Below are 25,831 nucleotides of genomic sequence, written 5' to 3' on the forward strand. Positions count from 1 at the left end.
GGATTTTTCTTTCTTTTTCTTTTTTTTTTTCCTTTTTTACAATTTCTTACTTAAAGCCAAAGAGTCCGACGTTTTCTTTTTTATTTTCTTTATTTTTTTTACAAAAGAAAAAAAAGAGGTAAAAAGAAAAAAAAAATAGGAAGAGAGAGATGAAGAAAAGAAGGTTCTTTCCTCCTCCAAGTGAGCCCCTCAGCAGTGCTGCTGGGGGATGGGATCGGGCTGGTCTCTCACCTCAGCATTGCCTGGTGAGGCTGGAGACAAATCCCTCATCCAAAGAGCAAAAAAGGAAAAAAAGAAAAAAAAAAACCAGCCAAAAAACCCAAAAAATCCCAAACCACAATCCCCCAACCGACAGAAAACCAACCGAAAAAAGCCAAAACAAAGACTGAAGAAAGAACAGAGACCGGTATTTGCCTTAACTCCACTTAAAGCCCAGTTTGAGGATCCGTGAGGATTAGTTGTGAGAGCTAGAGAGGTCGTTTCGGAGGTCACACGAGTCAGGTAGCTGAGGAAATGGCACCGGGTGCAGTCCGTGGCTCCGCAGCCCGCGGGGGCTCAGCGGGACGCGCTGTCCAGCGGCGCCGGCGTGGCCGGGGTGCCGGCGCGGGACGCGGCCACCGAGCCCGCCTCGCTGGGGCTGCTGGCCATGGCGGGCACCGCGTCGGGCTGGCCCGGCCCGGGGGCGGCGGGGCCCGGCAGCCCCTGCAGAGTCTGCCCGCAGACGTGGTGGTGCTTCTCCCAATCCTTGTGCTGGCAGAAGGAGCCGCAGTAGCGCGCGGTGTTGCAGCCGCTGCACGTCTCGCTCGCCTTGCGCCCGCAGTTCCAGCAGCTCTGTGGGAATGGGGAATGCGGCCTCAGCTCCGGGGTGTGCACCCCCAGCCCGGGCTGTGCACCCGGGACCGGGCACTCCATCATCCCAGACCGGGCACTCCATCATCCTAGACCGGGCACAACCATCCCAAACCATGCACATCCATCCCAGACCGTGCACATCCATCCCACACTGGGCACATCCATCCCAGACCATGGTTACCCATCCCAAACTGTGCACATCCATCCCACACCGTGCACATCCATCCCACACTGGGCACATCCATCCCAGACCATGGTTACCCATCCCAAACTGTGCACATCCATCTCAGACCGTGCACATCCATCTCAGACCGTGCACATCCATCCCACACTGGGCACATCCATCCCAGACTCGGCACACCCATCCCAGACTGTGCACAGCCATCCCACACTGGGCACATCCATCCCAGACCACGCACACTCATCCCAGATCGTGTACACCCATTCCAGACCGTGCACATCCATCCCAAACCGTGCACACCCATCCTACACCGTGCATATCCATCCCACACTGGGCACACCCATTCCAGACCGTGCACACCCATCCCAGACCATGGACATCCACCCCAGACCATGGACATCCATCCCAGACCATGGACATCCATCCCAGACCATGCACACTCATCCCAGACCGTGCACATCCATCCCAGACTGTGCCCCGCTGTCCAGGACCGTGTACATCACCCCAGAATGTGCATGTCTATCCCAGTGTGTGCACATCCACGCCAGACTGTGTATTTCCATATCGGTCCAGGCACACCCATTCTGGACCGTGCTCCCTTACCCTGAACTAGGCCCCCCTAATCCCATACAACCCAACCCTGGGCCATGCACAACATCCCAGACCATGCACCTCATCCTAGACTGCATCCACACCCAGCACCATGCACCCCATCACTGCCCACACCCTGCGTCCCCACCCGGGTGCAGGAATTCCCCTCTCCCCCCATCCCACGGTGCTGCCGCAGGCTCCCATCCCCACCCTTGCACTCAGATCCTTCAACCTCGACTGCAGCGAGTCCCACGCACCAGCACTGTCACCAGCCTGTCCCCCAGGGTGCCCACCTCGCTGGAGTCCTCCTGCTGATTGATGACGGTGAGGGCATCCTCGGACGCCTGGCGCTTGGCCTCGGCCAGCGCCCGCTCCATCTTGGCGCGCTCCGTGGTGATCAGCTCGTGGGCTTTCCGCTCGGCATCCGACACGGCCTTCTGCAGCTCGGACATGGCCTGGCGCTTCACCTCGTTCACGGCTTCTTCTGGAAGGCAGCAGCCGAGCGTGGCCAGGGCGTGCCAGTGCCCCAGCATCCCCCCTTCCCTCAGAACCACCCCAAACTCCTCCTGCGCCGCAGGCATCCCCGTGAGGGGAGCCGGGGCAGAGCCCTGCGGGCTCGGAGCTCTGCCAGGGCCTGGTGCCCGCCCCGCACTCACCAGCCTTCCTCCAGATCTCCTCGGGCATGTACCCGGAGAGCGGCCGCGGCGCGAAGTCCCGGTGAGCATCTGCGAAGGAGAAGGGGCCACCCTTAGGAGGTGCCGTCCCCTGGGAACGCGCCCGCCGGCAGCGCCAGACCCCCGGGAGAGCGGCGCGGGCACCGCGGACAGGGGCGCAGCGCCCGCACGCACCGCGGCCCCGGGGGTCAGTACCTAACTGGGGAGCCTCGGCGGCGGCGGACGAGGAGTTGTGGGGGCGTGCGGAGGGCGGGCTGCCTTTCTTCATGTCCTCGGCGTCGCTGTAGCGCCGGATCCAGTGGTTGAGCTCCTCGCGATCGGCCTCCTGGCACCGCCGCAGCACCGTCAGCGACCGCCGCGTCTTCTCCACCATGTCCATGATGCAGTTCAGGAGCTGCGGGGCAACAGCGGGCGTGGGGAGGGGGCTCTGCCGCAGGCAGCCAGGGGGGTTCGGGCTATGCCAGGCTGTGCCAGCTCCAGGGTGCTGTGCTGGCTGTGGTAGCAGAGGAGGCTCGGGAGAAACGCCCCGTGAGGGACACGGTGGGGATGGAGGGCAGAGCGGAGTGACACGCACGGGATGGGACAGGGACACCACGTACGTTGTTGAGGTGTTTCCACTCCTCCGCCCACTCCCGGTCCGTGAGCCGGTGGTCGATCACCTCCTCCTGCCGCGTCCCGTGCACGGCTGCAAGGCAAGAGCGGAGCGGGGTCAGCCCCCCTGCAGGACCCCTCTCCTTTCAGGGGGGTCCCAGCCCCGTTCCCCCCCGTGCTTGGGGGCAGCAGGGCTCACCGGCGGGCCGCTGGCGCTCGCGGAGCTCCCGGGGGTCGGGGTGCCGGTAGGTGTCCCGGTAGTGGTGTGCCATGGCCATGTCCTCCAGGCGGTAGTGCTGGGGCAGGGGGGGGCCGGCCGGGGGGTGCCCCAGCCCGTTCGGGGGGTGGCTCAGCCCGTTGCTGGGGCTGTAGCGCTGCGCTGGGCTCATGGTGCACGGCCGCTTGCTGAGGTGCTCGGGGTGCAGGGGGTCTCGGTCCAAACCGTTCTCTTTGGTCCTGGCCGGAGGAGAGGAGGTTGGTCCCCACTGCGCCCCCCGGAACAACCTCCCCTTTCCAGGGATGTGTCCCTGAAGAATCCCGCACGCCCCTCCGCGGCTGGCACCTGTCTGGCGTCCTCCTCTTGCCGCTCTCGCCCACCTCCAGGAGCAGCTCGGAGGAGTCGATGGGGGAGGAGGCGTTGGCGTCCAGCAGCAGCTGCTCGTGCTGGGCCAGGTACTGGGCCGGGGTCTGCTTGGCCATGCGGGCGCAGTGCAGCAGCTCCCGCTGCAGCAGCGGCAGGTTGGCCTGCGGGGGGTGACAATGCAGTCCACGGCCCTGCAGCCCTCCTGGAGCAGCCTGGCTGTGTCCATGGCCCTGCAGCCCCCCGGAGCAGCCTGGCTGTGTCCACAGCCCTGCAGCCCCCCGGAGCAGCCTGGTTGTGTCCATGGCCCTGCAGCCCCCCGGAGCAGCCTGGCTGTGCCCCCAGCTCGCCACGGGCAGGGGTGTGAGGGGGTGCCTTCCCTTTGGGATCCTGCTCCCTTTCCCCAGGGGACAGCCTTGGGATGCCAGCAGCGTGCCCAGGGGCCAGGTGGGCTTTTGGGGGACATGCGTGACACCCCCCAGGGATCAGACACAGCTTCAACAGAGCCCTCCTGCATCCTGGCAGGGGCTGCAGAGCATCACCCCTGGGCCAGGTCAGCCACCTCGGCCACCTTCCACTGCTCCCTGGGGGCTGCACCTGTGGGACCCCCAGCCCGTGTGGCACCCACAGCTGTAAGGATCAGCTGTGAACTCCCACCCACCCACCGTGTCCCCCCCCACGGCGCTGCAGCCCCGGGAGCAGCAGGAATTAAGCAGCAGAGCCCCCTTTTGCCCGGCGCTCTGGCTGCCAGCCCTGGATTTTGCCTTAGGCAGCTGAGCCGCAGCCAAATCCCATCTGTGGGACACGTTAGCGCCCGAGCCGGAGCTGCAGTTGCGGTGAGCAGGGCTGGACCCTCCTTCCCCTTCCCTTCCCTGGCCGGGGGGGAGCAATCCCACAAAAACAGCCAGTCCCCAGTCTGGGAAGCACGCCGAGCCCGGCTGGTTGCAGTTAGGGTAATGAGAAACATCTGGAGCGGGCGGTGGGAACAGCTGGGAGCGGGGTGCCAGGGCGGCCGCTGCGCTCTTGGCACTGTGACAGCGGGGATGGATCCCAGCCTGCCTGGAGCCACAGGGCCACCGGTGCCTGCCGGGGCCTGGGGCTGCACCTTTCCCTGCTCCCACGCATCCCCAAACCCTGCAAACTGGACAGGAGGGGAGGGGGCTCTGCCGTCCCCCTCCGGTTCAGCCTGGAGGAAACCACTCCAGCAGATTCCTGTGATAAGCATGGACCTCCACTCACAGACCCCTGCTCCGGGGGACTGGGGTGCAGAGGTGGAAAAAGGGCTATTTTTGCATTTTTTAACTGTTCCTTTGCTAACAAGGGACAGCAGGCACTAGGCTCAAACCTCTGCTGGCAGTGCCAGTGCTGCCAGGCATGCCAGCACTGGGCAAATCCCTCCAGAGCAGGGTGACACTGCAGAGTCAGTGCGAAATTAAAAGGCAAATTAAAAAAGAGAGGGATTTTTTAATGAATTGCACATGGCAATCAGCTGGGCTGAGCCCTCACTTTATTGCAACCAGCCCTGGCCCTGTGTGGCTCCACACGTGTGGGGACACACATGTGCCCAGGGGGACACGGGCAGACCCACAGGCAGCTGCCAGCCCCAAAGCCACCCCCAAATCCCCTGTGCTGAAATGCTGCCATGAATCCCACCCTGCCCAGGCTGGAGACCCACCTTGAGGAAGGGGATGACGAAGGGTCGCAGCGGGAAGTTGGTGGCCTCTTGGAGCTTGGCGTGAAACTCCTCGATGGTGAGGGTGGAGTTCTGTGGGGACAGCCTGGGCTCAGCACCCCTGACACAGCCCCCAGCACCCCTGGGTGACCCTTGGCTGTTCCTCCCTCATTCCTGCTCCTCTACCAGGCTCACAGGAAAACCAGCTCAAGGGAAAACCACACTCAAGACTTCACTGGCCATGCCAGCAGCCAGGACCAACCCTGCACTGGCTGTGCAGATCCCAGGAGACGCTGGGAAAACAATCCCCTTTCCTCCAGGATTTAGACCAATCTAGGCCCCTCTTTCCCTTTTGGCAGCATCTCCATCCCCAAAAGAACAGACAGGATCCTCAGCTGCAGGGAACCCCGAGGCTGCCCCAGGGACGTACCACGAGCCCCAGGACGAGGGTGCGCACCCGCTCCCCGATCTCGGGGGAGATGTCGTTCCCAAACTGCTGCAGGGTGGTGAGGAAGCGCTTGAGCTTGGAGAGCTGGCGGGCGCCACAGGCCGGAGGGAGCTGGTGGGTGGACAGGGAGGCGCTGGAGGAGGCGGCCGGGCCGTTGCTGAACCCGTTGGGGGTGGACGGAGCCCCGTTGATGGCGGTCGGAGAGTGGCTGCTCCCGTTCATCACTGGGGAGACAGGGAAGGGAGCTCAGAGCGGGTGGCTGTGCCCTGGTACCGTGGGGACAAGGCTGGGATGGTAGGACCGGAGTGTCCTGCTGTGGAACGTGGGGCTGGCACACCCTGGAAGGCTTCAGGATGCTGGGGCTGCATCCCGGACTGGTCCCAGTGCTGTGGGGGCTGTGGGGAAGGAGAGGATGCAGAGCAGCCCCCAGTGCAGCAAGGGCCTGATCCAGCTCCTCAGCAGCCAAGGGAAGGGGCTCCACCCTGCCCCTCTGGGAGCTGCTCAGCACTCCCAGAGGGAATCCATGAGCCATTTCCCATGGAATCCAGCCTGGCTTGCAGCACATTGCCAACTCTGTCCCCACTGCCCCGTCAGGAAGGACAGGAGCTGCCTGAACACCGCACACCGGGACATCCAGGGGGGTAACTTGGGGTACCAATCATCAGAGTGGCAGGCCCCTCTCTCCTGCACCAGCCCCACGTGAGCACAGGGACCTTTTCCTGGCCAGCGCAGGTGACAACACGTGTCACCCATGTCCTGACAGCGCGGGTGACAACACACATCACCCATGTCCCGATGGCATGGGTGACAACACGCATCACCCACGTCCCACTAGTGCAGGTGACAACACACCTCACTCATTCCTGACAGCGCGGGTGGCAACACACATCACCCATGTCCCGATGGCATGGGTGACAACACACATCACCCATGTCCCACCAGCACAGGTGACAGCACACATCACCCGTGTCCCACCAGCACAGGTGACAGCACACATCACCCGTGTCCCGCCAGCACAGGTGACAGCACACATCACCCGTGTCCTGCCAGGATGTCACCCCACGGCCCCCAGCACGCACGCGCCTGTCCCCGCCGGGATCACACTGACCTGGGGGTGCCGTGCTGCCCTGCCAGCCCTGCCTGCTTCGGGGGCTCCCGCTCGCTCTCTGGCCGGGCAGCGCCCGCCGAGGAGGTGCCGAAAATAACCCGGCGGCCACAACTGCTTTTATTCCGTGACAGGTGCGCTCCTAAGTTGGGCACCGCACGTGTCCCTGGGCCGGGATGGGGCTGGGGTCCGCATCCCCGCCGGGCAGGGCGAGGGGCTGGCGGGGGGAGCACCCCCAGGGCTGCGGCTGCGCTCGGGTCTCTCATGAGAGCGGGTGTTTCATTTTACTTACAAAGACAGACCATCGACCATTTCAAGCAACCATGAAAACGGCCGCGAGGCAGAAACGTCGGAGGGCCAGCGTCTCGATCTGCAAGCAAAATAAAACACGCTATGATGAGAGAGCAGAGGGGGCAGCTCTCGGCCAGGGGCCCTGCACAGGACACTCCTCACCATGGGCATGTGTGCCACAGGCAGAGCTGCCAGACCCACCAGGGACCCGGGTCCCTGCACACCACTGCAGCCACAGGGAGCGGTCAGGGCATGAGTGCTCGGCTGCCTGATAAAGTCCTGACATTTTAGGGACCGAATGAGGTCCCCCAAGTCCAAGAACAACTGAAATGCTGTGACGTCCATGCCAAGTTGCTCCATGCCCCCAGCCTTGTGTCACAAACCCTGCTCCATGCTGAGCCACGATGGCTCTGCATCCTGAATCCTGCTCCGTGCTGAGCAGTGGCAGAAAGGCTGCCTGCACCCCCAGCCCCATGTACTGAATCCCTCTCTGTGCTGAGCCGTGGTGCAGAGGCCACCTGCACCCCTGGTCCTTCACTCCAGACCCAGCCACACCTGGGCTGCCACATCAGCCACAGGGCTGGGATTGACACCCAAACCCCTCCAAGCACAGCCAAGCACGAGCTGATTTCTATAAAGTCTGTCCAGAAGTGCTGCTGGGTGGCTGCAGGTGTCAGGGAATGGACCTTGGGGGTTGTTTTAGGGTTTTTTCTTCCCCACTGGGGTTTTTCTGCGCAAGAAACAGCTACAAACACAACCCGTGCACATGTGCATGCAAAAGTCTCAGCAGAACTGGAGCAGCCACTGGCAGCGGCCACTGCCACTCCTGCCAGGGGGCCAGCCTTGTCCCCTGCCTGTCTGGGCCCTGCACTGTGTGTGCCTTGCCCAGGACGGTGACAGCAGTGACCGATCCCTGGCGCACACCCTGCGGGCATGCAATGAGCCCACGTGCTGGGGACACCGCATTCAGTGGCTGTCCCCAGTCCAAGTACAGAGACTGAAACTCCCACCTGGAGTCCCCTGATGCCACCATGCTACAGCCTGTGGAGGTCCCAGTGTCCTGGTCCCAGGCCATGACACTGCCCTGCCACCACTGGGTGCCACACGCAGAGGGACAGATGTGTCCCCACATGCATGGGACCCACCACGGGGCCATCTCCGATCCACAGGAACTCCCCCAACCCTCACCATCCTCCAACCACGCTCTACTCTGTGCCAGCGTTTGGTGACCCTGGCAGAAGAGCAGGATGTCCCTGTCCCCAGGGACCTCCCAGGGCACTGCTGGCCATGGGCAGTGCCACGGTGCTCCCCGCAGGAACATGCTCCAGCCACAGCTTGGGAACGTGCACCCACAGAGAGCCTCCAGCCCGAGGACAGGAAAAGCCACCCCAAGTCACAGCCAGCTCTGAGGACACTGCTGGCCCCGGGTGCTGTGCATGAGGTTGAGGCGAGGGGAGCTGGGCACCCCAGGCTGGCAGGGCAGCCCGTGCCCGGTACTCACTGGTGCTGGGCGTGAAGGAGGGGTGGCGCGTGGCTCCCTGCGCGGCGGCCGGCGGCGGCGGGGGCATGCCGGGCGGCGAGGAGCGGGCCTGCGTCTTCACATCGGCCGGAGAGTCGGGCATGGCGGCGGCCGCGGGCTCCGCGTTATCTGCGGGAAGAGGGCACGGGGCGGTGAGTGAGCGGGGTGTGCCAGGCAGGGACGGCATCCCCTGGCACACAGGGGACACCTGGGGATCTCCGCTCCCAGTGTAGGGCTCGGGTCACAGGGACAGTGCTGCTGTCCTGTGTGCCACAGGATGGTGGGGAGGGTGATGGGCCTGCTGTTCGTCTGCACAGCGGTGGGGACAGTGCCCTGTGCAGGGACACAGAGTGCTGGCACCCAGGCACTGCTCTGCCCCTGCACAGCCAGCCCTGCCCCAGCCGGTGTCACATCACTGCTGTCACAGCACAGCACCTCCCTGACACCTCATGGGAATTCCTGCTGCCCTCTGACCCCTCACCATCCCTGGCAGCCTCACCCAGGCTGGCACAGCCCCTGGCAGAGATCATGGGATCATCACAGCCAGCGTTTAGTGGCAGTGACAATAGCAGGACCCACACATCCAGCAGTGACTGTCCCCCCCAGACCGGAGTGGCCCTGCAAGATCAGATCCTGCAATCCAGGGATCGTGGAGCTCCCGGCCATCACCATCACCCCACTGGGCACCACTGCCTCTCTCCCACCTCCCTGTGCTCCCTACCCCAAAAACACCCAGCAGTGCATTCCCGAGGGCTGTGCCAGCACCGTCCCCTCAGCCCCAGTGCAGGGTCTGGGCCCCGTGGCTGCCACGCTGGCAGTGACAAGTGGCCACAAGTGCTGGCAGCTGTGGGGATCTGTCACCGTGCCCGTGCCGCCACCGGCTCCGGCCAAAGAGGGAAGTGGGGTCCCCTTGTGCCCCGGCATGGCCCCCACCCGGCCCGGCTGATAACCACCAATCCAATATCCATCCTTAATCCAGGGCAACTGTGGGAGATTAATTGAACCCGGCCGCAGCACATCGGCCGGGCTGAATAAGAGCAGGGCCTCATCCCCTCGGAGATGCTATCGGGGCTGTGCCGCAGCCGGCGGCGCACAGGGCACCAGGACATGGTGGCAGGAGCCAAAATCCTGGCTGGTCACGCTCAGGATCCTTCTGGATGGCTCCATGGATATCCCTCTCTGTCCACAGCACACTGGAATGCTGCAGCCTCCTGCATGTGCATGCTCCAGTTCCCTGTTCCTCGCTCCCTTCTCCCTCCCCAGCCACAGGAGACTCCCTCTCCCCAAAACCTCAGTTTCCTTCCAGGCCTGCCAGGATAAATGGTTTGTTTCGAAAAACACCTTTTATTTCCCTTTTCATGGAAATGTCCATCTCTGGGCAAAGCTTGGCCAGCCTTCCAACCTTCCCCCACCACTCAGCGGAGCAGGATCCAGCTCTGACAGCAGAAGGAGCCCTGAGTGTGCACAGAGAGTGGCCCTGTGAGGGGTCACAGCTGCAGCACCTTGATCCCACACGATCCTTGCCTGCATTCCTGTCCTTGTCACACCCCAGCATCATCCTTCCCTGCATCCCTGCAATGGTTCCTGCCTGCATCCCCATCCCAGCTCCGGTCCCCTCGCTGCCCTGGCTCCATGCACACTCCCACACCAAGGGGAAAACAGGGATACATTCATCCTGGCACTGGCATGGCTTTTCCACAGCTTCCCATCAGCAGGAAAGTTTCCATGAAGCTGAGCAAGCACTCAGGGAAATGGGGCCTGGTTCTGGTTTTTCTTGTGTTTTCTTTTTTTTTTTTTTCTTTAAGTTTTAAATTTTCCCTGAGGTGTTTGCAACCCAAACACAGCCAGGCAGGCACAGGAATGTCCCAAATCCAATGGCATAAAGAGCTTGGAATGCCCAGAGGACCCAGCCATGGCTGTGCCACCAGCCCAGGTCCTTTGCAGGATGGGATGAGCTCCAAGAGAGCAAAGGAGGTTTTGGGGAGCAAAGTGCAGCCTCCCCTCAGCTCCTTCAAACAGCAATTCCCCAGCACAATTCCAACTCCACTGGAATTATTTTTCCCTCTATTTTTTTCTCTCTTTGGGGTAATTTGTCCCAGCCGCTCGGGGCCGTGTCTGTTTTCCTCCATCTGGTTTCCATTAGGTCTGTGCAGCCCAGATGAATAAGTAATAATATAAAAATAAAAGGATTAGTATTTTCTCCTGGGCTGGCGGGAGCGGCTGCTCCCCACCCTGCCCCCCGGGGCCAGCGGATGCAGGACCCCCGCACACCCCTGTGTGACCCCGAGCCCCCCATTTGTCACCCGGCAGGCTTTGACCCCCGGCGCTGCCCGCTGGGGTGACACTGTCACACGGCCAAGCGTTCCAGCGGGCACACGGCATCCCGCAGCCCGGAGGGGCAGGGCCAGCGCGGGAGGGTCGGGGCTGGCAGCCGGCCCGGCCCGGCCTTTGCTGTTTCCCACAGCCCCAGGGAGCCCATCCAGCCACAAGCCCGCGGTTCTGCCTCCTCCCTGGGCAACAAGCGGGATGTGCCAGCTCCGGGCTGAGCGCGGGGCACCGCGCTGGCTGCCCTGCTCTCCGTTCCCCGGGGATGGGGATGAAGCAGGCACGGAGCTCCTTCATCCTCCTGGATGTGACCACGGGAAAGCTCCGGCTCCCTGCAGCTTCCCGGGCGAAGAAAGGGTTAAAGGGAATCCAGCGCCCGGCATCCTTCATGCTCTCCAAATGGCCACAAATGAAATCCAGATGCTGGAGGCGACGTCTCCCCAAGCCAGGCTGCCTCCGAAACAAAGGCAGGGAAGCATTCCTGCTCCTCAGCTGCCGCAGCCGCCGCGGCCAAGAACAACTCCCGATAAGATGGCAGGGCCAGAGCTGTCCCAGCTGGAGCAGGTTTGGGAGCGTGCAGTGCCTGAGGCCGGGCAGCAGCGCCAGGCACGTGCACCAGCCCGGCAGAGCTGCTGGGACCCCACGGCACCATCAGCTCCCTCCTCCCCTGCTCCCATCCTGATGCCCTTTGTGGGATCAGCTCCCTCCTCCCTGCTCCCATCCTGATGCCCTTTGTGGGATCAGCTCCCTCCTCCCTGCACCCATCCTGATGCCCCCATGGTGACAAAGGTGACAACAGGCAGCCTGGAGTCCATCCCCAGTTGCACCTGGAACAGGAGAAAGCAGGAGTGCAGCTGTGGGATGCTGACAGGAGGTGGGTTTAAGGGGGATATTGGGAAGGAATTCCTCCCTGGGAGGATGAGCAGGCCCTGGCACAGGTGCCCAGAGAAGCTGTGGCTGCCCCTGGATCCCTGGCAGTGTCCAAGGCCAGGCTGGACAGGGCTTGGAGCACCCTGGGATGGTGGAAAGTGTCCCTGCCCATGGTGGAATGAGCTTTAAGGCCCCTCTCAATCCAAACCATTCCAGGATTCCATGATGATGCTGCAGGGATGCTGCCCACCCATCACCAGGGTGTCCCAGGTGCTCATTTTGGGGAGCCAGCCTAGCAGGGAGATATCCACACCCAGCACTCATCAGCACAAATGAAGCTCTTTAAAAATGAATCCAATAATTAAACTCTGCACAGTTTCTAAAGGAACCCAGATTCATCTGGCTCCAGTCCTGGGGAGCCCCTGCAGGTCATCCCCACCTTTCCCAGGGGCACATCCTGAGACAGCTCCTGTGCCACTGGCCCAGCTGGGACCTCCCAGCAGAACAGTTCCAGGATAAAGCAGATTTCCCCACGCTCAGGTACATCCCGGTTTGCTTTGCTTTCCCAGCACGCTGCACCCACATCCCGGAGCGCCAGCGCTGCTGGCAGCTCCCCACGGGCCCGTTCTCACTCAGCTCCAGGCCACCAACTCCCAGCAAGCCCGAGATCCCCGGTCCCCTTCCACCTCCGGCCGTGTGACAGGGACAGCACAGCTCCATGCGGGACAGCAGCACCCGCAGCCAGGCCCTCCACGCACCCCAAGCCCCAAAATCCCACTTTTCAAGCCAAAACCACCCACCCAGGGACCCAAACCAGCTGGCTCAGTGCCACCAAGGCAGTGCCAGCAGCTCCCGCTCGCCCCGAGCTGGCGTGGCCGGGGGTGGGGGATGGGGATGGGTTTGATTTTTCCTCGAAACAACAACAAAAAAGCCAAAAAAAAAAAAGACGCCCTCTCTGTTTTACAAGCCTTCATTTGCTATTGTTTATGTAAACAGGTAAATTGTTTCGTATCTCAATTAAAAACATCTGCCACATAAATGAATACCAATTAACTCATCCTGTTTTTAATTACTCTGTTAATTACACACAGGCAGCAAAAAGGATGGCAGGGGAATAGGGAAAGCATGCTTACACCCCCCCTTCCCACCTTGCTCTTGGCAAGGATCCGAAATGTGCCCAGATAATGATGGATTAAGGTGAAACCCGTGGCTCGGGGCCAGCTCCGGCGTGGCTGTTCCCTCCCGGGGCTGCCGGGTCGCCTGGCAGGGGGATTCCCCGGGACCCTCTGGAGAGGTTTTGGAAAGCCCGAGCCCCCCGGGATGCCCCAACGCCGCCCGCGTCATCCCCCGGCACAGCCCCGCTGGCGCTCCCGGTGCCAGCCCCGCGCTCCTCCTCAAAACGCGCCCACGGGGGAGAGAAAAACTTTGGGATGGCGAGGGGAGCGAGGAGGCGACACCCTCACGGACCGAGGGCATCCTGGGCTGCCCCCGGAGCCCTCCTGGCCCCGAGGGCGGCCCCTGGGGTGGGTGGGTGCCATCCCTGGCGAGGGACCCCGGGCGCCGCCGGCCCCCCCGGCTGCGGGAATCTTTCCAAGCGAGCAGATGGGGCAGGGGAGCGGCGGCAGGAGGAGGAGAGCAGAAAAGGCTATTTTCTCACGCTACATATTTTACAAGTCGAACATTTTGTGCATTTCAGCCCTGCCTGTAAAAGCATCTCGGCCTCAGCCCCGGGACTCGACGGCGGAGCCTGTGAGTCAACAGCGGCTGGCGACGACGTGGCTGCTGGCGGGGACGGGCTGGGAGGAGGGGTCCCCCCGGCACAGGGGCAGTTTGGGGGGTCCCCCTGACCCATCGGCCAGCAGCACCCAGCCAGGGCACAAAGCTGCTGCAGTGTCGTGCCCGCTGCCACCGTCGGATTCATCCCACCAGGGTGGCACCGGGAGGTGGGCACACACACACCCTGCTGCTCCCCAGCTGCCTCACACTCCTGGAAATTAAATATCCTGGCTAAACACCAGGAGTAAACAGTGCCGCGGGCAGCCCGGAACACCTGGAGAGGAGCAGGGCTGGGGCTGACCCTGCCGGAGCTGCCCCCACCCGCGAACACCACGCTCCGTTCTGCACCAAAGCACTGCCAAAGGGGCACCCCAAAACCAGCCCCAATCGGGGATTTGTGCAGCCGTGTGCGCGGGGATGCTCATGGCCAAAAGTGGCCCTGGTGGCTGGAGCAGGGACAAGTGGCACACGCAGGGGGTTCGGGGCATCCTGGAGGCAGAGAGAGGCTGGAGAAGGGAAAGCTCCCTCTGCACCCCCGGGCTCCGGCGGGGAGCTCCCGGTGAGGTCCCTGCAGCGTGGGAACGCCGAGGTGCCGGCGGCTCCCCAGGGCCCCCGAGGCAGATCCTGCCCCGCGGGCGCCGGGCCGGTACCGGCTCCGGGGGGGTGCCGGATCCGGCCGTGCTCTCCCGCAGCCTCCAGGCTGCTGCCTCACCGACTCTTTGTCTATTTTTGAACCGCGGGCTCCATTTCAAGGCGATTTTGCCCATGTGAAATCGAATCAAAGAACACAGGAAAAAAATATTAGCGAGAATTTTGCAAAATAAACAGGAAATCCCTTGGATGTTTTCTGGAACCATCGGTCAGCATCTTCCGAAGGAAAGCTGGGGGTTTGTCAAGGTGGGGTTCCCCCTGGGGAGCCTGAGCACAGTAGGAGGGATGGCAGAAAACAGCTTCAGGAAATCTAAAAATAACCCCAAAGCGGGCAATGGCTCTAAGGGCAGGGCACCCGGGCAGGGGGTGTCCTCTGAGCCTCCAGCCTGTTCTTGCCTCTGGCCGCCAGGGATTGATCCCAGCTTGGGGGCTCCCTTCGCCCCCATCCTGCTGGGCAGCTGAATCTATCTCCCCCGTGAGATCCAGCCTGGAAAGCTCAGGTCAGGCTGCAGCCCCCGACCTGCGGCTCGGACCGCATCCACCCGGCCCCAGCAGCGGCGATTCAGCCCAGCTTAACCCAGGGGCTGTCCCTGCTCCCTCCCAGCGCCGTTCACGGTACCCGGCCCTGATCTGCCCCAAACCTTGTGCTCGCTGTCACCGCGCTGCTCTGGCTGGGGCTGCAGAGGCTCAGTGCCGGTGTGGGAGGGTTTGTGTGTCCCTCCAGGAGGGGCCCAGCTCCTGCCCCACTGCCAGCGCTCCCTGGCAGCCCTGCACGCCCTGGCTGATTCACTGCCAGTCCACTGGCTCCCTCTAAGAGATGTAATAACAGATATTTATGGGGTGCCTCTCCTCCCCGGGGGTCCCACAGCACCCCACAGCACCCAGACACCTTCCCGAGGTGGCTGCAGGACAGGGGACCGTGCACAGCCACGGGCAGAGCCAAAGTGCCCCCAGACTCCAGCAGGGATTTACGGCAGCTGCTGGCAGCGAGCAGAGCCAGGACCCCACTGCCACGGCCGGACACCCACGGGATCCACCATCCCTGGGCCCTGCCCGGGGTTTCCCACGCGTGCAGACATCCATGGCTCAGACAGAATTCCAGGAACCTCGGCAGAGACCTGCCAGCCCCAGGTTCCCCGAGGGACCTGCCAGAGCCCCTCCTGCCCGCACAGCCCAGCCCTGAAGTGGGGCTGAGCACCAGAACGTTTTCCCATCGTGCAGCCTGGAAGTTCCCGATGTAAGAGGCAAATCCTGCACCCACGCGAGGCCTCCCCAGTGCACCCACCCCACGCCAGCACCCAGAGCCACGGGAGAACAGCCTCTCCCCCGCCGCGTCCTGGCTTTTCCCCCCTACAAAGCAACATCTGCACTCACGCTTTCCAAACAAAACACACCCAACATCTGTCTGCTGCCGGGAAAAACCTTACCTGCCAGCACAGGAGGCAGCCGGCAGGGAAAACCCCCTTGGCACAGCCAAGTTCACCTCCACTCGCCTCCCCAGCCACGGAATTTCTCCCTGTGTGGAGACTCTCAGCACGGGGACCTGCCTCACAAACCTCCAAGGATCCAAGAGCCCGCCCCAGGCGGCAGCTCAGCTCCATGGGGCTCCTCACCCGAGGACCGTGGCTGTCAGCATCCTCCGCGGCTGCTGCTCCGTGTTTGCCGTGGGATTTCGGGATGGCTCCCCCATTTCTCCATGCCCTGTGCCCCAGCAGAGCTCACCCCACCGCGGCGCCGAGCAGACGGATGTTTGCAGAGTGTCCTCAAGTCGCTCCACAAAGGAGCGGGGAATTAATATTCCTTTTAATTAAAGGCAGAAAAAAAATCTCTTTGTTCCTGAACAGAGAGAAAACAACAGAGGGAAGAGCTCAGAAGCTCTTCCTAAGCTGGAGACGAGACCATCGCTTGGAATCAAAGACACTGTCAAAGCACACGTGACCTCCAATTAAAAAAACACAACGAAACGCAGCAGCGGCAGTGGCTCCTCTCCGACAGCGAAGGAAAGTTGCAAAGTTTTTCTTGGCTAATAGAGAGAAATAAAAGAATTCCAAGAAAAGGTGTGTTTAACTAGAGAAACGCTCTGCGGTATCCGAAGGCACCATCCAGCGGCGAGGGAATGACGGCAAGAGCTGCTGGTGCTCCGGCTCTGTCGCGGAGGAGCCGCGGAGGAGCGCGGGGCCAGCCCCGCTCCATCGCTCCGCCGGCAGCATTCCCCTGGCAAAGCCGGGCTGCCCAGCTCAGCGTGATTCCAAAGGGAAAGCGAGAGCAGGCGGTGATGAATGGCAGCGCCGGAGACTCCCGAGCCAGGCTTCCTTCCTAAATCCACATCCAAACAAACATCCCCTGGCACACGCGAGGACCCTGCGAGCGTTCCCACCGCAGCCCCGAGTCCCCGCCACGGACCCGTGTCCTGGCATAAACACAGAACGAAGGGAGCCGGAACTTCCCAAAGCAGCCCCGGGTTCCTCCCGCAAACTCTCCCCGGTGGGTCGGCTCCCCCCCGGACCGAACACGGCTCCAGCTCCAGGTCCTCGGCAGCCGGAGCGGGATGCGGAGCTGGCGGGCAGAGGGGAGGGATGCGGGGATGACAAAGAGCTGGACTGCTGGGCAGGAGTCGGGAGTCACAACCAGGGGGGGTCTGCTGGGGGGTGGGCACAAACTCGCGTGGGTTCCCTGTGCCGCCCCACGCCGCCCCGGCGCTCGGGAAACGGCGACGGTGGACGCGGAGGGGAGAGCAGGAAGCGCCCCGGCAGCGCAGGGAAGAGGGGTCTGCACCCCGCCGCCCCCGCGGCAGCGCCGTGCGTGGGAGCGGGGCCCACGGGCGCCGCGATCCGCTCCGAGCGCTGCGCCCGCCCGCCCCGCCGGTGCCCCCGCCCGCCCTGCCCCGCTCCGCCGCCGTGGCGGGCACCGCGCTGGCTCGGGCACACGGAGCATCCCCGTCCCCTGCGCACCGGCAGCGGCTCCGACACCGGGAGCATCCTCCGGGCACCGCCAGCCTCCGACTGCCCTGCGCACCCGTTCCCCGACACCGGGAGCCTCCCCCGGGTACCGAGAGCGTCTCGGACCCTTGCACAACAGGAGCGTCCCCCGGGCACCGGGAGCCTCCCGGACTCCTTCGCGCCGGGAGCATCTCCCGAGCATCCAGGAGCATTCCCAGCCCCTTTTCCACGGGAGCCTCTCCGGGCACCGGGAGCCTCCGATTCCCCCGTGCACCGAGAGCACCCCCCGAACACCGGGAGAATTCCAAGCCCCGCTTTCACGGGAGCCTCCGCGGGCACCGGCAGCCTCCCCGTCCCCGTCCCCGTTGGCGGACGGCACTTACCGTCCTGAGGTGTGGCGGAGGCGTGAGGTAAGTCCCAAGGCAGGGGCCGGCGGGGCCGGCAGGAGCGGGCAGAGCCGGCAGCGGCCCCCGGCGGCGGCGGCCCCGGCCCGGTTAAGGCCGGCGCTGGCGGAGCGCGGCGCCGCGGCGGCGGCTGCCCCCGGCACCTGCCCGCCGCCGCTCGCCGCGCCCGGGGCCGCCGCTCGCCGCCAGCTCCGGGCTTCGGGGCGCTTCCCCTCCCCCCGGAGGGGGGGCACCGGAGAAGCGGGGGAGGGCGGAGAAGCCGCCGTAAATCCGCGGGGCCGCTTCACCCCCTGCGCGCTGCCCGGCGGCGCATCCTCCCGGCGCCGCGCCGCGGCCGTGGGGCGCCCGCGGCCGCGCTCCGTGCCCGGCCGGGCCCCCGCCGCGCCGCCGCTGCCGCCGCGCCGCCCGCCCGGCCCGGAGTGAGCGGGGCCCGCCCGCGCCGCTGCCTTAGACCGGGGAGCGCCGCGCCCGCCAGGGGGCGCCCCGCCGCCGCCGCCGCCGCCACCGGAGCGGGACCCCCGGGATGGGCCAGCGGGAGGGGAACGGGATGGGATGGACCGGGACAGGGAACGGGAACGGGACAGGGAACGGGATGGGATGGACCGGGACAGGGAACGGGATGGGATGGGATGGACCGGGACAGGGAACGGGAACGGGATGGGATGGACAGGGACAGGGACAGGGACAGGGACAGGGACAGGGACAGGGACAGGGACAGGAACAGGGACAGGGAACGGGAACGGGATGGACCGGGACGGGAACGGGATGGGATGGACGGGAATACGGGGCCGTGCGGCACGAGGGATTCTGCACGGAACCGAGGGGCTGCTCGGCACCTGGGGACAGAGTGGGACACGGGGCTGCGTGACACCGGCGGTCTGCACGGGGACACGGGGCTGCCCATGGGGCTTTAGGGCGTGCATGGGACCTGGTGACGCTCTGGGGACTGGAAGGCCATGCAGGGCAGTGCACGGGGCTTGGGGGCTGCAGGGCTTGGGGTTTGCAAAATCGTCAGAGTTGGGGGTGCTAAAGATCGAGGGTTGCAAAGCTGAGAGTGGGGGGCGGCATGGGGGGCAGGGTAACGTTTTGGGAGCTGCAAAGAGCTGGGAGTTGTTCTGGGGGAGGTGGAGGGACTGCAAGGGAACGGGCCAGGACTTGTCTGGGGCCATGGGAAGAGTCAAGGGGCTGGAGCAGGGTGGGAGTGTCTGCAAGGGGCTGGGGGCTGTGCGGGGATGGAGCTGTGGTGGCTCAGCTCCCCTCTCCAGGGGCCCAAGGGCTGGGGCTGTGCTGGAGCAGCCACAAGACCGCAGGCACAGCCCTCAGAGTCCCACACGCCCATCCCAGCCTGGCCTTGGGGTGCCCCCCACCCTGCCGTGCCTCGGTGGGACCCTCCCTGGCAGCGGTGCAGGGCAGCGGTGCACATCTGGCTGCCTGGCACACCTTTCCCCCCTGCCCCGTGCCAGCTGGGGGACAGCATTCAAATTTCCCCCCCTCAAGTCCCACTACAGCCCTGCTTGCCCGTGCCGGGGAACACAATCCTCATGAATTTCCCTGCAAATTTCCCTGCGAGCCCCAGCCCTGCCTGTGTGTAATTACTGTGGCTGGCAGCTGCTTCCCTCTGCCACTGCCCTGTGCCCGGTGCATTACTCATCCTCACCCGCTTCCCAGGGATTGGGAGAGTGGCAGCTCTGCCGGGCGGAGCCACCCGCACGGCTGCTGCACAGGGCTGGGTGGCACAGAACAGCTGTGTGGCCACTGGGCAGCCAGAGAATGGCTGAGGCACGGCCACTGTGTGGGCACTGCGAGGGCACTGCACGGCCCTGGCATGGCCACTACATAGCCCTGGCATGGCCTCTGTGTGGCCACTGCATGGCCAGTAAATGCCAATCACATGGCCACCGAGTGGCCTTCCCATAGGTAGTAAACGATCATCACAAGGCCACCAGATGACCATTCTATGGCCACTAAATGGCCATCACATGGCCACTGTGGGGTCACCACATGGTCCCCAAATGACCACTGCATGGTCACTGCTCCCCTCACTGATGGGGTCACAGCAGGACCTGCTGTGGAATCCTGAGCCAGCCCCTCCAGGTTTGCATCCCTTGAGGGCTCCCCGAGGGCCTGTGGTTCTCCAGGTCCTGCTGCCCTCATTCCCCAGGGGCTCTTTCCCCACGAGCACCGAGGGGAATCGGCCCCGCACAGCCGCGCTCCCGCCTCGTCACCGCCCGGCTCAGCACGGGTGGCACCGGCTGGCACACGCAAATGCCAGCACCACGTGTGCCTGGGGGCCCTTGCACTCGGACGTGCACTTGGACATGTGGTTCCAGCACAGGTCAGGGCGTTGTGGACCCCCAGCATCAGCAATTCAGCCCAAGGGTGTTCCCAGAGTTCTGGGCTGCCAGGATGGGGCTCCTTCGGGATCAGGCCACTCGCTGGGACAGCAGGGACCCCCCCATGGGGGTGACCACGTCCTCAGCCCAGCCACCTGTGTCACACGCCCAAGTGAAGACCTCAAACACGTCACAAAACCCTCCTGTTTGCCCAGCTGGTGCCGTGCCATGAGCCTGGTGATGACCAAACCCATCCCTTCTGACCTGCCATCCCCCTGCCACGAGCATTTCACAGTGACCCGCTGGGAACTGTCACCACCTCTCCTTAATTTGGGTTGCAGCTGAAGGATGCCATCAAACACCCCCTGCCCTGGCACCTCCTGCCCCAGGGGCCACTCAAGGCCTGTCAGGACGGGCAGGTGGCCCTGTCACCCCACAGGACATCAGGGGGGCAGAGCCACCACGTCCCCCCCGGCGGCGTTTGGGTGGCAGGGGCTGCTGCGTTCCTATTCCACGCACGCAGCCTGTAATTTTGGTCTATTGAAGTCATAATTCACTACTGTGAAAATAAACATTTGTGTTAGCTCGCTTTATTCGGCGGGGTTCGGCTGAATGTTAATAATTCCCCGCCGGCGCCTTTGCACGTGGCCTGGGATGCTGGGACAAAGCCCGGGCACCCGTGGCCACCTCCTCGCAGGCTTTGGGCAAGTCCTCACCCTCCTTTGTGCCCTGTCCCTGGGATCCCCTGCAGCCCGAAGGAGGTGGGTAAAGAAAAACCAGTTTATATTATTCCAGGGATAACGAGGAAGATAAATGCAATTTTGAGACAATATTTGGAATCCAGCACCTACTCAGACCCTTCCCTCCCCATCCCTGTCACTGGGTTTGTACCCTTGTGCTGTCTGAGGCTCCCACCACATCAAAGACACCCACCCCGTGCCATCACCCCGGCTGTCCCCAGGGCTGTCCCCAGGGCTGTCCCCAGAGCTGTCCCTGCCGGGTGCCGGGGCCTGGTGCTTCCCCTCGGCATTTGCATCTTCCCAGCCTTTATCTTCCTCCCGGTCTCTGTATTGCTGCAATTACAGACACTTTAAAACACAATGATCTAGCTGTTAGCGTGATGGATGACAGAACCTTTCTGTCTGGTTTAAATCATTGCTGAGAGTGAGCAAACTTTCCCGGGTTAACCCTTTCCTGCCCCAAACCCGCTCCCAGCCCGGGACTGCTGTGAGCTCCATGGCCACCCATCCACCACACGCCTGGGTGCCGTGGATGAGATAAAGGGGGGTTTGGCATTCCTACGGGAAAACATTCCCCCGTCCCTCAGCTCCCTGGGGTCTGTGCTGTGGGGGCTCCCTGGGTGCCTGGGGACAGGCGAGGGGACCCGCCCCGCCCCGGCAGAGCCGGTGGCCCCGCTCCGCTGCGGTGGGAAATGAACGGCTGGAGCGGAGATAAGCGCCTCCCAGAGCCCGAGAGCCGGCTGGATCCATCCCAGCCCCGCCTGGCAATCCTTCCCCCGGCAAATCTGGAACCGGGGCAGGATGGGGCACAGTGCATTCCCACCCGTGCGAGAGGGTGGAAACTCCTGTCCTGGCTCGGTGTGGGTCACGCTGCCGCGTGATTGATGGCGTGGTGAGCCCGGGGCGGGGATGAACCACCCACGGTGCGGTGACCCCCGCTCCCTTTGCTGTGGGGAGGTGGCATCTCCCACTGCCGTGGGCCCTGCCCAGTGCCCGTCCATGCCTGCCACCCCACAGGTGTCCCAGTCCCGCGGGAGGGTGTCCCCAGCATCCATCCCTTGTGCCCACAGTGCCCACAGTGCCCGGTCATGTCCTCCATCCCTGCTGGGTGTGCATACGGAGCGGTTTGGAGGGTGCCAAGGACCCGCCCCAGGGGAAGGGACACCCCAAGGCACAGCCTGGGGGAGAGGGGGAGCTCTGAGGCCTTGGCATGGTGCCTGCCAGGAGATAAACTCTCGCTGAGGCCAGATGAAGGCAAATGGTACCAAACCCCACAGGAAATGGTCACCAGCGCGTGCCATCCACGCCCCATATCTGCCCCTGCACACGACCCCTGCCCGCTATCAGGGCCACGCACGTGGGCAGGGGCAACGGTGGGTGCTGGGCTCACGGTGCCACCAAGGCGCCCTTGGATGCCCCCTCTTGCCTCTGCAGCCACCGTGGTGTTGGGGAGGCTCTTCACACCTTGTGGGTGGCCAGCCATCAGCGGTGACCCCGTGCTGTCCCCGTGCTGTCCCCGTGCTGTCCCCGTACTGTCCCCGTGCTGTCCCCATGCCTCCCGCTGGTGGTGATGCACTGTCCCCTTCTCCCGGAGCTCTGGCTCAGCCCTGGCGCTCCCCAGCATGCCAGGACAAGCTGATTGCTATTCCAGCTGCATCCCCTCTTCACAAGGCCTTTTTAAAAAGCCCACGGTGCTAGTTTGTCACACCTTGCCCCTCTCCAGGCTGGTGGCTCAGGGCTGTCCCTCCATGGCACCCTGTGCCGTGCCGGGTCCTGCCTCACCCGCTCTCACGGGACGATGTCTGCAGGCAACGCACCGAGCCGTGCCCTGGCGTGCCGCAGGTTTCCTGTGCCACCCCTGGCGGGGCTGTCTGTCCGTCTGGCTTCCTCAATCTCTGTCCATTCCCTCTCGGGGAGCAGAGCATCCCTGGGTACCTCTCTGAGTCCTGGTGGGATGTGGCACTGCCAGCGGTGCCTTCAAGCAGAGCGTGGTGACAACGTGTGGCCGAGTGCTCACAAAGCTGCAGGGATCAAAGCCCCCCACGGCTGTGGGATCTCCAGTTTCCATTTACTCGGGGCACCCCTGCTCCAAGGAGCTGCAGGGCTGGGAAGGCTCGGCGTGACCTCGGATGGTCCCATCGCCCTGGCTGCGAGCGCGGCTGTGGTGGCCCAAATCTCAGCACCTAAATCCATCCCGGGTGAGCACCGAGCACCGGCAGCCAGGCTGCAGCCCCGGGCTCTTCCCTTGGCATTCCGCTTGCAGCAGGAGCCCTGGCGCTGGATTTTCCTGCACGTTAATCCATCGGGGAATGCAGCAGGGAGATAAGGGGCTGGTGGGGAGCCAGCGGGGAAGACGCTCTCCTGCCCTCCGGCTATCGCCCGCCGCAGCTGCATCCGCCCGGGGACATCTGCTGGGCAGGAAGCGCCGTGCGCCAGCCTTTCCCAGGGAAGGGGCTTCGCTGTGCCTGGCTCCCCTCCGTGACCACTCCTGGGGGTCCCCAGACTCGGGCTCCGCCACCCCGCAGCCATCGGGCTGGAAGGAGCAGCCCCATTGGTTGTTGAAGCAGATCCAGTGGCTTTGTGGCTTTCCCACAACTTCCACATAGGAAAGAAAAAAAAAGTGCATCTCCCATTAAAAGAAAAAAAAAGTAAAATCCCGTTTTCCTTGCTGACAGATTCGTTCCTGCTCCGTGGCATTCAAAGGGAAACCACCCCCTCTTGCTTATCATCCCGCTCACCCTGCGGAAAATCACCGGCTTGCCTTAAAAAATGGGAGACTTTAGGATACAGAACAGTTCCTCTGGGTGCTTCAAGGTCTTGGGGCTGCTAGGGGCCAAGTTTCCAGCTTTTCTTTGCCATGGAGAGCCTGGGAAGTGATTTAATTGCAAAGCAAAGACGACCACGTGCTCCTTGACTCCAGGAGTTGATGTTTTGGGGTGCATGGAGATGCTGCTGGCACCTCCATGGGAGCAGCACCCATGGGAAGTCCTGTCAGCCTCATCCTTGGCCAGCAGGAATTCACCCAGAGATGCTGAACAAAATCCCCTGAGCTGCCCTTGGGTCCACAACAGGTTCACATTCCCCTTCTCCCATCCCAACCCTAGGGACTAGCTCCTTCCTGGCCCTCCCCATCCTACAGGCATTCCCAATAACGATGGGAATTCAATTAGCAGGCATTGCACTTCTAACACCTCCCATCCCTGCAAAAATCAATGAGAGCTAGCAGGAGGTGGGGTGAGCCTGCCCTCATTCCAGCACGAGGCTTGGATGGAGATCCAAGCCCTGGGGCTGTTTTCAGGACCTTCCCAGGGCCAAAATCCTCCAGGCTGGAGCTCTGGCTGTGTGGAGGCCGGTGCTGATCTGTGCCGTGCCAGGCCATGCCACAGGGAGCCAGGTGAGGTCTGGGATTTGTTACGAGGTCCAGATGCACCACGGCAGCAGAGGACGTTGTGGCTGTCTCTGGCCACCTGCATCGATTCCAAGTTCCCAGGCTAAAAGCAGGGCTTGTTATCAAGAGCAAAAAATGTGCCACCTCTGTTGTATTTCATTTCCCTTTCTCCACCTCTTCCCTGCCCGCTGTGCATCAGAGATAACAGCTCTCGGTGCCGAGCCTGGAGAGCGGGGCCGGCAACGGCCTCGCCAGCCCTATCGCTGCCTCGCTGGCCGCAAGCAAATCAGGAAGTTTGCAGAGATATTTGGCCAACAAAATAAACATTTCTCCTGCCAAAAGCCTAACGGGCAGCCTGGCGAGCCCGCAGCAATCTGCACGGCTCCCTGGCTGCAGCCTTCCGGAGCGCGGTGCCCGCCGAGCCCCATCTCGGCGCCTTATTGGAGCCTGTCCGTGCCTGGCATGTGCCAGCTCTGGGGACAGGGACCCCAGCGCAGTCCCCCACCCATGGGGAACCGGCACAGGAGGTGCAGCACACACGGGGCACCCAAACCCTGCCCTTGTGCTGTCCCAGCTGTGTCCCTGACCCACGGGCAGGTGCCGGGGTGGGCAGGGGGCTGCAGCTGCAGCGCGGTGCCGGGGGAGCGGGGTGGGGAGTGAGGGGAAGCGCGGCACGGGGCCAGCATTGTTCACACCGGTGACTCAGCCGGCTCTGCTTTCCTGCCCGCAGCGGGCACAGGCCCAGCAGAGCCCCCGAGCCCCCCAGAGCTGTCTCAGCCCCTTGGCCCCGGCGCCTGGGGATGCTCCAGCACATGGATGTGGGATGCTCCATCCCCACGGAACCTCCGCACTGCAAACCATCAGCAGCACCTGCAGAGCCCGTGGGGTCGGATGGGAGCTGCTGATCCCAGAACGAGCACAAACACCCAGCAAACACAGGACTGAAATGCTGGGAATAAAACATGCTCGGGGCTGATTACTCATTATGGAAAGGTTTAATTGCAGAGTGGGCTCCGAGTGGGTCCCCCTGACAGTGAGCCCATGGAGCCCCATGGTGCATGGGTCATGTCCCAGCTCCCCATTCCCGCTGGCTGGTCCCCAAGGGGATGCACTGACTGGTGCCAGCCACGTGCCACCCTCGGGGCGCACCTGCCTGCTCAAGGCTTGGCACTGTGGTGAGTCACCCGTGCCATGGTACATGGCACTGCCACAGCCACCTCCCTCCATCCCACAGCCGCTTCTCACCTTGGCTGGTGGTGCCCGAGAAGGGTCCCTGTGTGCTCTGGGGGGTCCCGAGGGGATGGTGGCAGCTCCCCAAATCCGTGAGCCCTGCCGGGGCTCGTGCTTCCAGCCTGGTCCCGCCCGTGGGCAGGAGCGGTGCCGGGGCCGGGGATGCTGAGCTCCGGAGGGGCGCGGGGTGTCCTGCCCGCCCGGCGCCTGCCCGGCCGCCGGGGCCGCTCATGTGACGGCCGGGGCCGCGGTGGCAGCGGAGCCGCGTCCCATGGCGAGGGGAAGGTGAACAGCTGCCGGGCAGTGATAATGCGGCGGGTGGGGGCGGCCGGGCAGCTGCGCCCGTGTCCTTCCCCAACAGGAACCATCTGTGACCAAGCCCAGCTCTGCCTTCCCTATCAGCCATTCCGGTCTGACTTTCCAACAACTTCCCCTTCGCGCCGGCCTCGCTTCCTCACGGCGAGGGGCTGGCACAGCACGGCTGGCACGGCACGGCACTGCTGGCACGGCATGGCACAGCACGGCTGTCCTGGTGCACCTTGGCACAGGCAGCACCGTGCACAGGGGCACGGTGCAGCCAGCACGGCAGGGCACGGTGTGGTTGTGCATTTGCGGCCTGGCACAAACATGGGGCTCGCCCCCATTGCTGCAGCCCCTTTTCCTGGGATCAT

The 25,831-nt window shown here is 63.6% G+C and overlaps 1 protein-coding gene across 6 annotated transcripts; it reads right to left on the reverse strand.

Annotated features, from left to right (window-relative positions):
- On the reverse strand, positions 1–25,444 carry CBFA2T3 (CBFA2/RUNX1 partner transcriptional co-repressor 3). Of its 6 annotated transcripts, none has more exons than XM_063410532.1 (12): positions 25,176–25,444; positions 8,487–8,633; positions 6,987–7,064; positions 5,572–5,813; positions 5,145–5,234; positions 3,452–3,633; positions 3,089–3,345; positions 2,898–2,983; positions 2,494–2,692; positions 2,281–2,349; positions 1,918–2,105; positions 1–831 (listed from the first exon to the last, which is right to left on the reverse strand). In XM_063410532.1, the coding sequence occupies exons 1-12, from the start codon at positions 25,390–25,392 to the stop codon at positions 556–558; spliced, it is 2,031 nt and encodes a 676-aa protein (XP_063266602.1). In that variant the 5' UTR covers positions 25,393–25,444; the 3' UTR covers positions 1–555. The 6 variants fall into 6 exon arrangements, with proteins under 6 accessions (XP_063266602.1, XP_063266601.1, XP_063266604.1 ...); XM_063410531.1 differs by having other exon boundaries at positions 1,918–2,108; positions 25,176–25,440; XM_063410534.1 differs by lacking the exon at positions 25,176–25,444 and adding an exon at positions 15,740–15,875 and having other exon boundaries at positions 1,918–2,108.
- Positions 25,445–25,831: the final 387 nt, after the last annotated feature.

This window comes from Prinia subflava, chromosome 13, assembly GCF_021018805.1.
Source record: "Prinia subflava isolate CZ2003 ecotype Zambia chromosome 13, Cam_Psub_1.2, whole genome shotgun sequence".
Taxonomy (NCBI): Eukaryota; Metazoa; Chordata; class Aves; order Passeriformes; family Cisticolidae; genus Prinia; species Prinia subflava.

Coding starts and splice junctions, on each gene's coding strand:
- CBFA2T3 (XM_063410531.1), bottom strand. CDS start 25,392: ATGAGCGGCCCCGGCGGCCGGGCAGGCGCCGGGCGGGCAGGACACCCC. Junction 3,634..5,144: donor TCGTCATCCCCTTCCTCAAG/GTGGGTCTCCAG, acceptor CACCCCCCGCAG/GCCAACCTGCCGCTGCTGCA. Junction 2,350..2,493: donor CGCCGAGGCTCCCCAGTTAG/GTACTGACCCCC, acceptor TCTCCTTCGCAG/ATGCTCACCGGGACTTCGCG.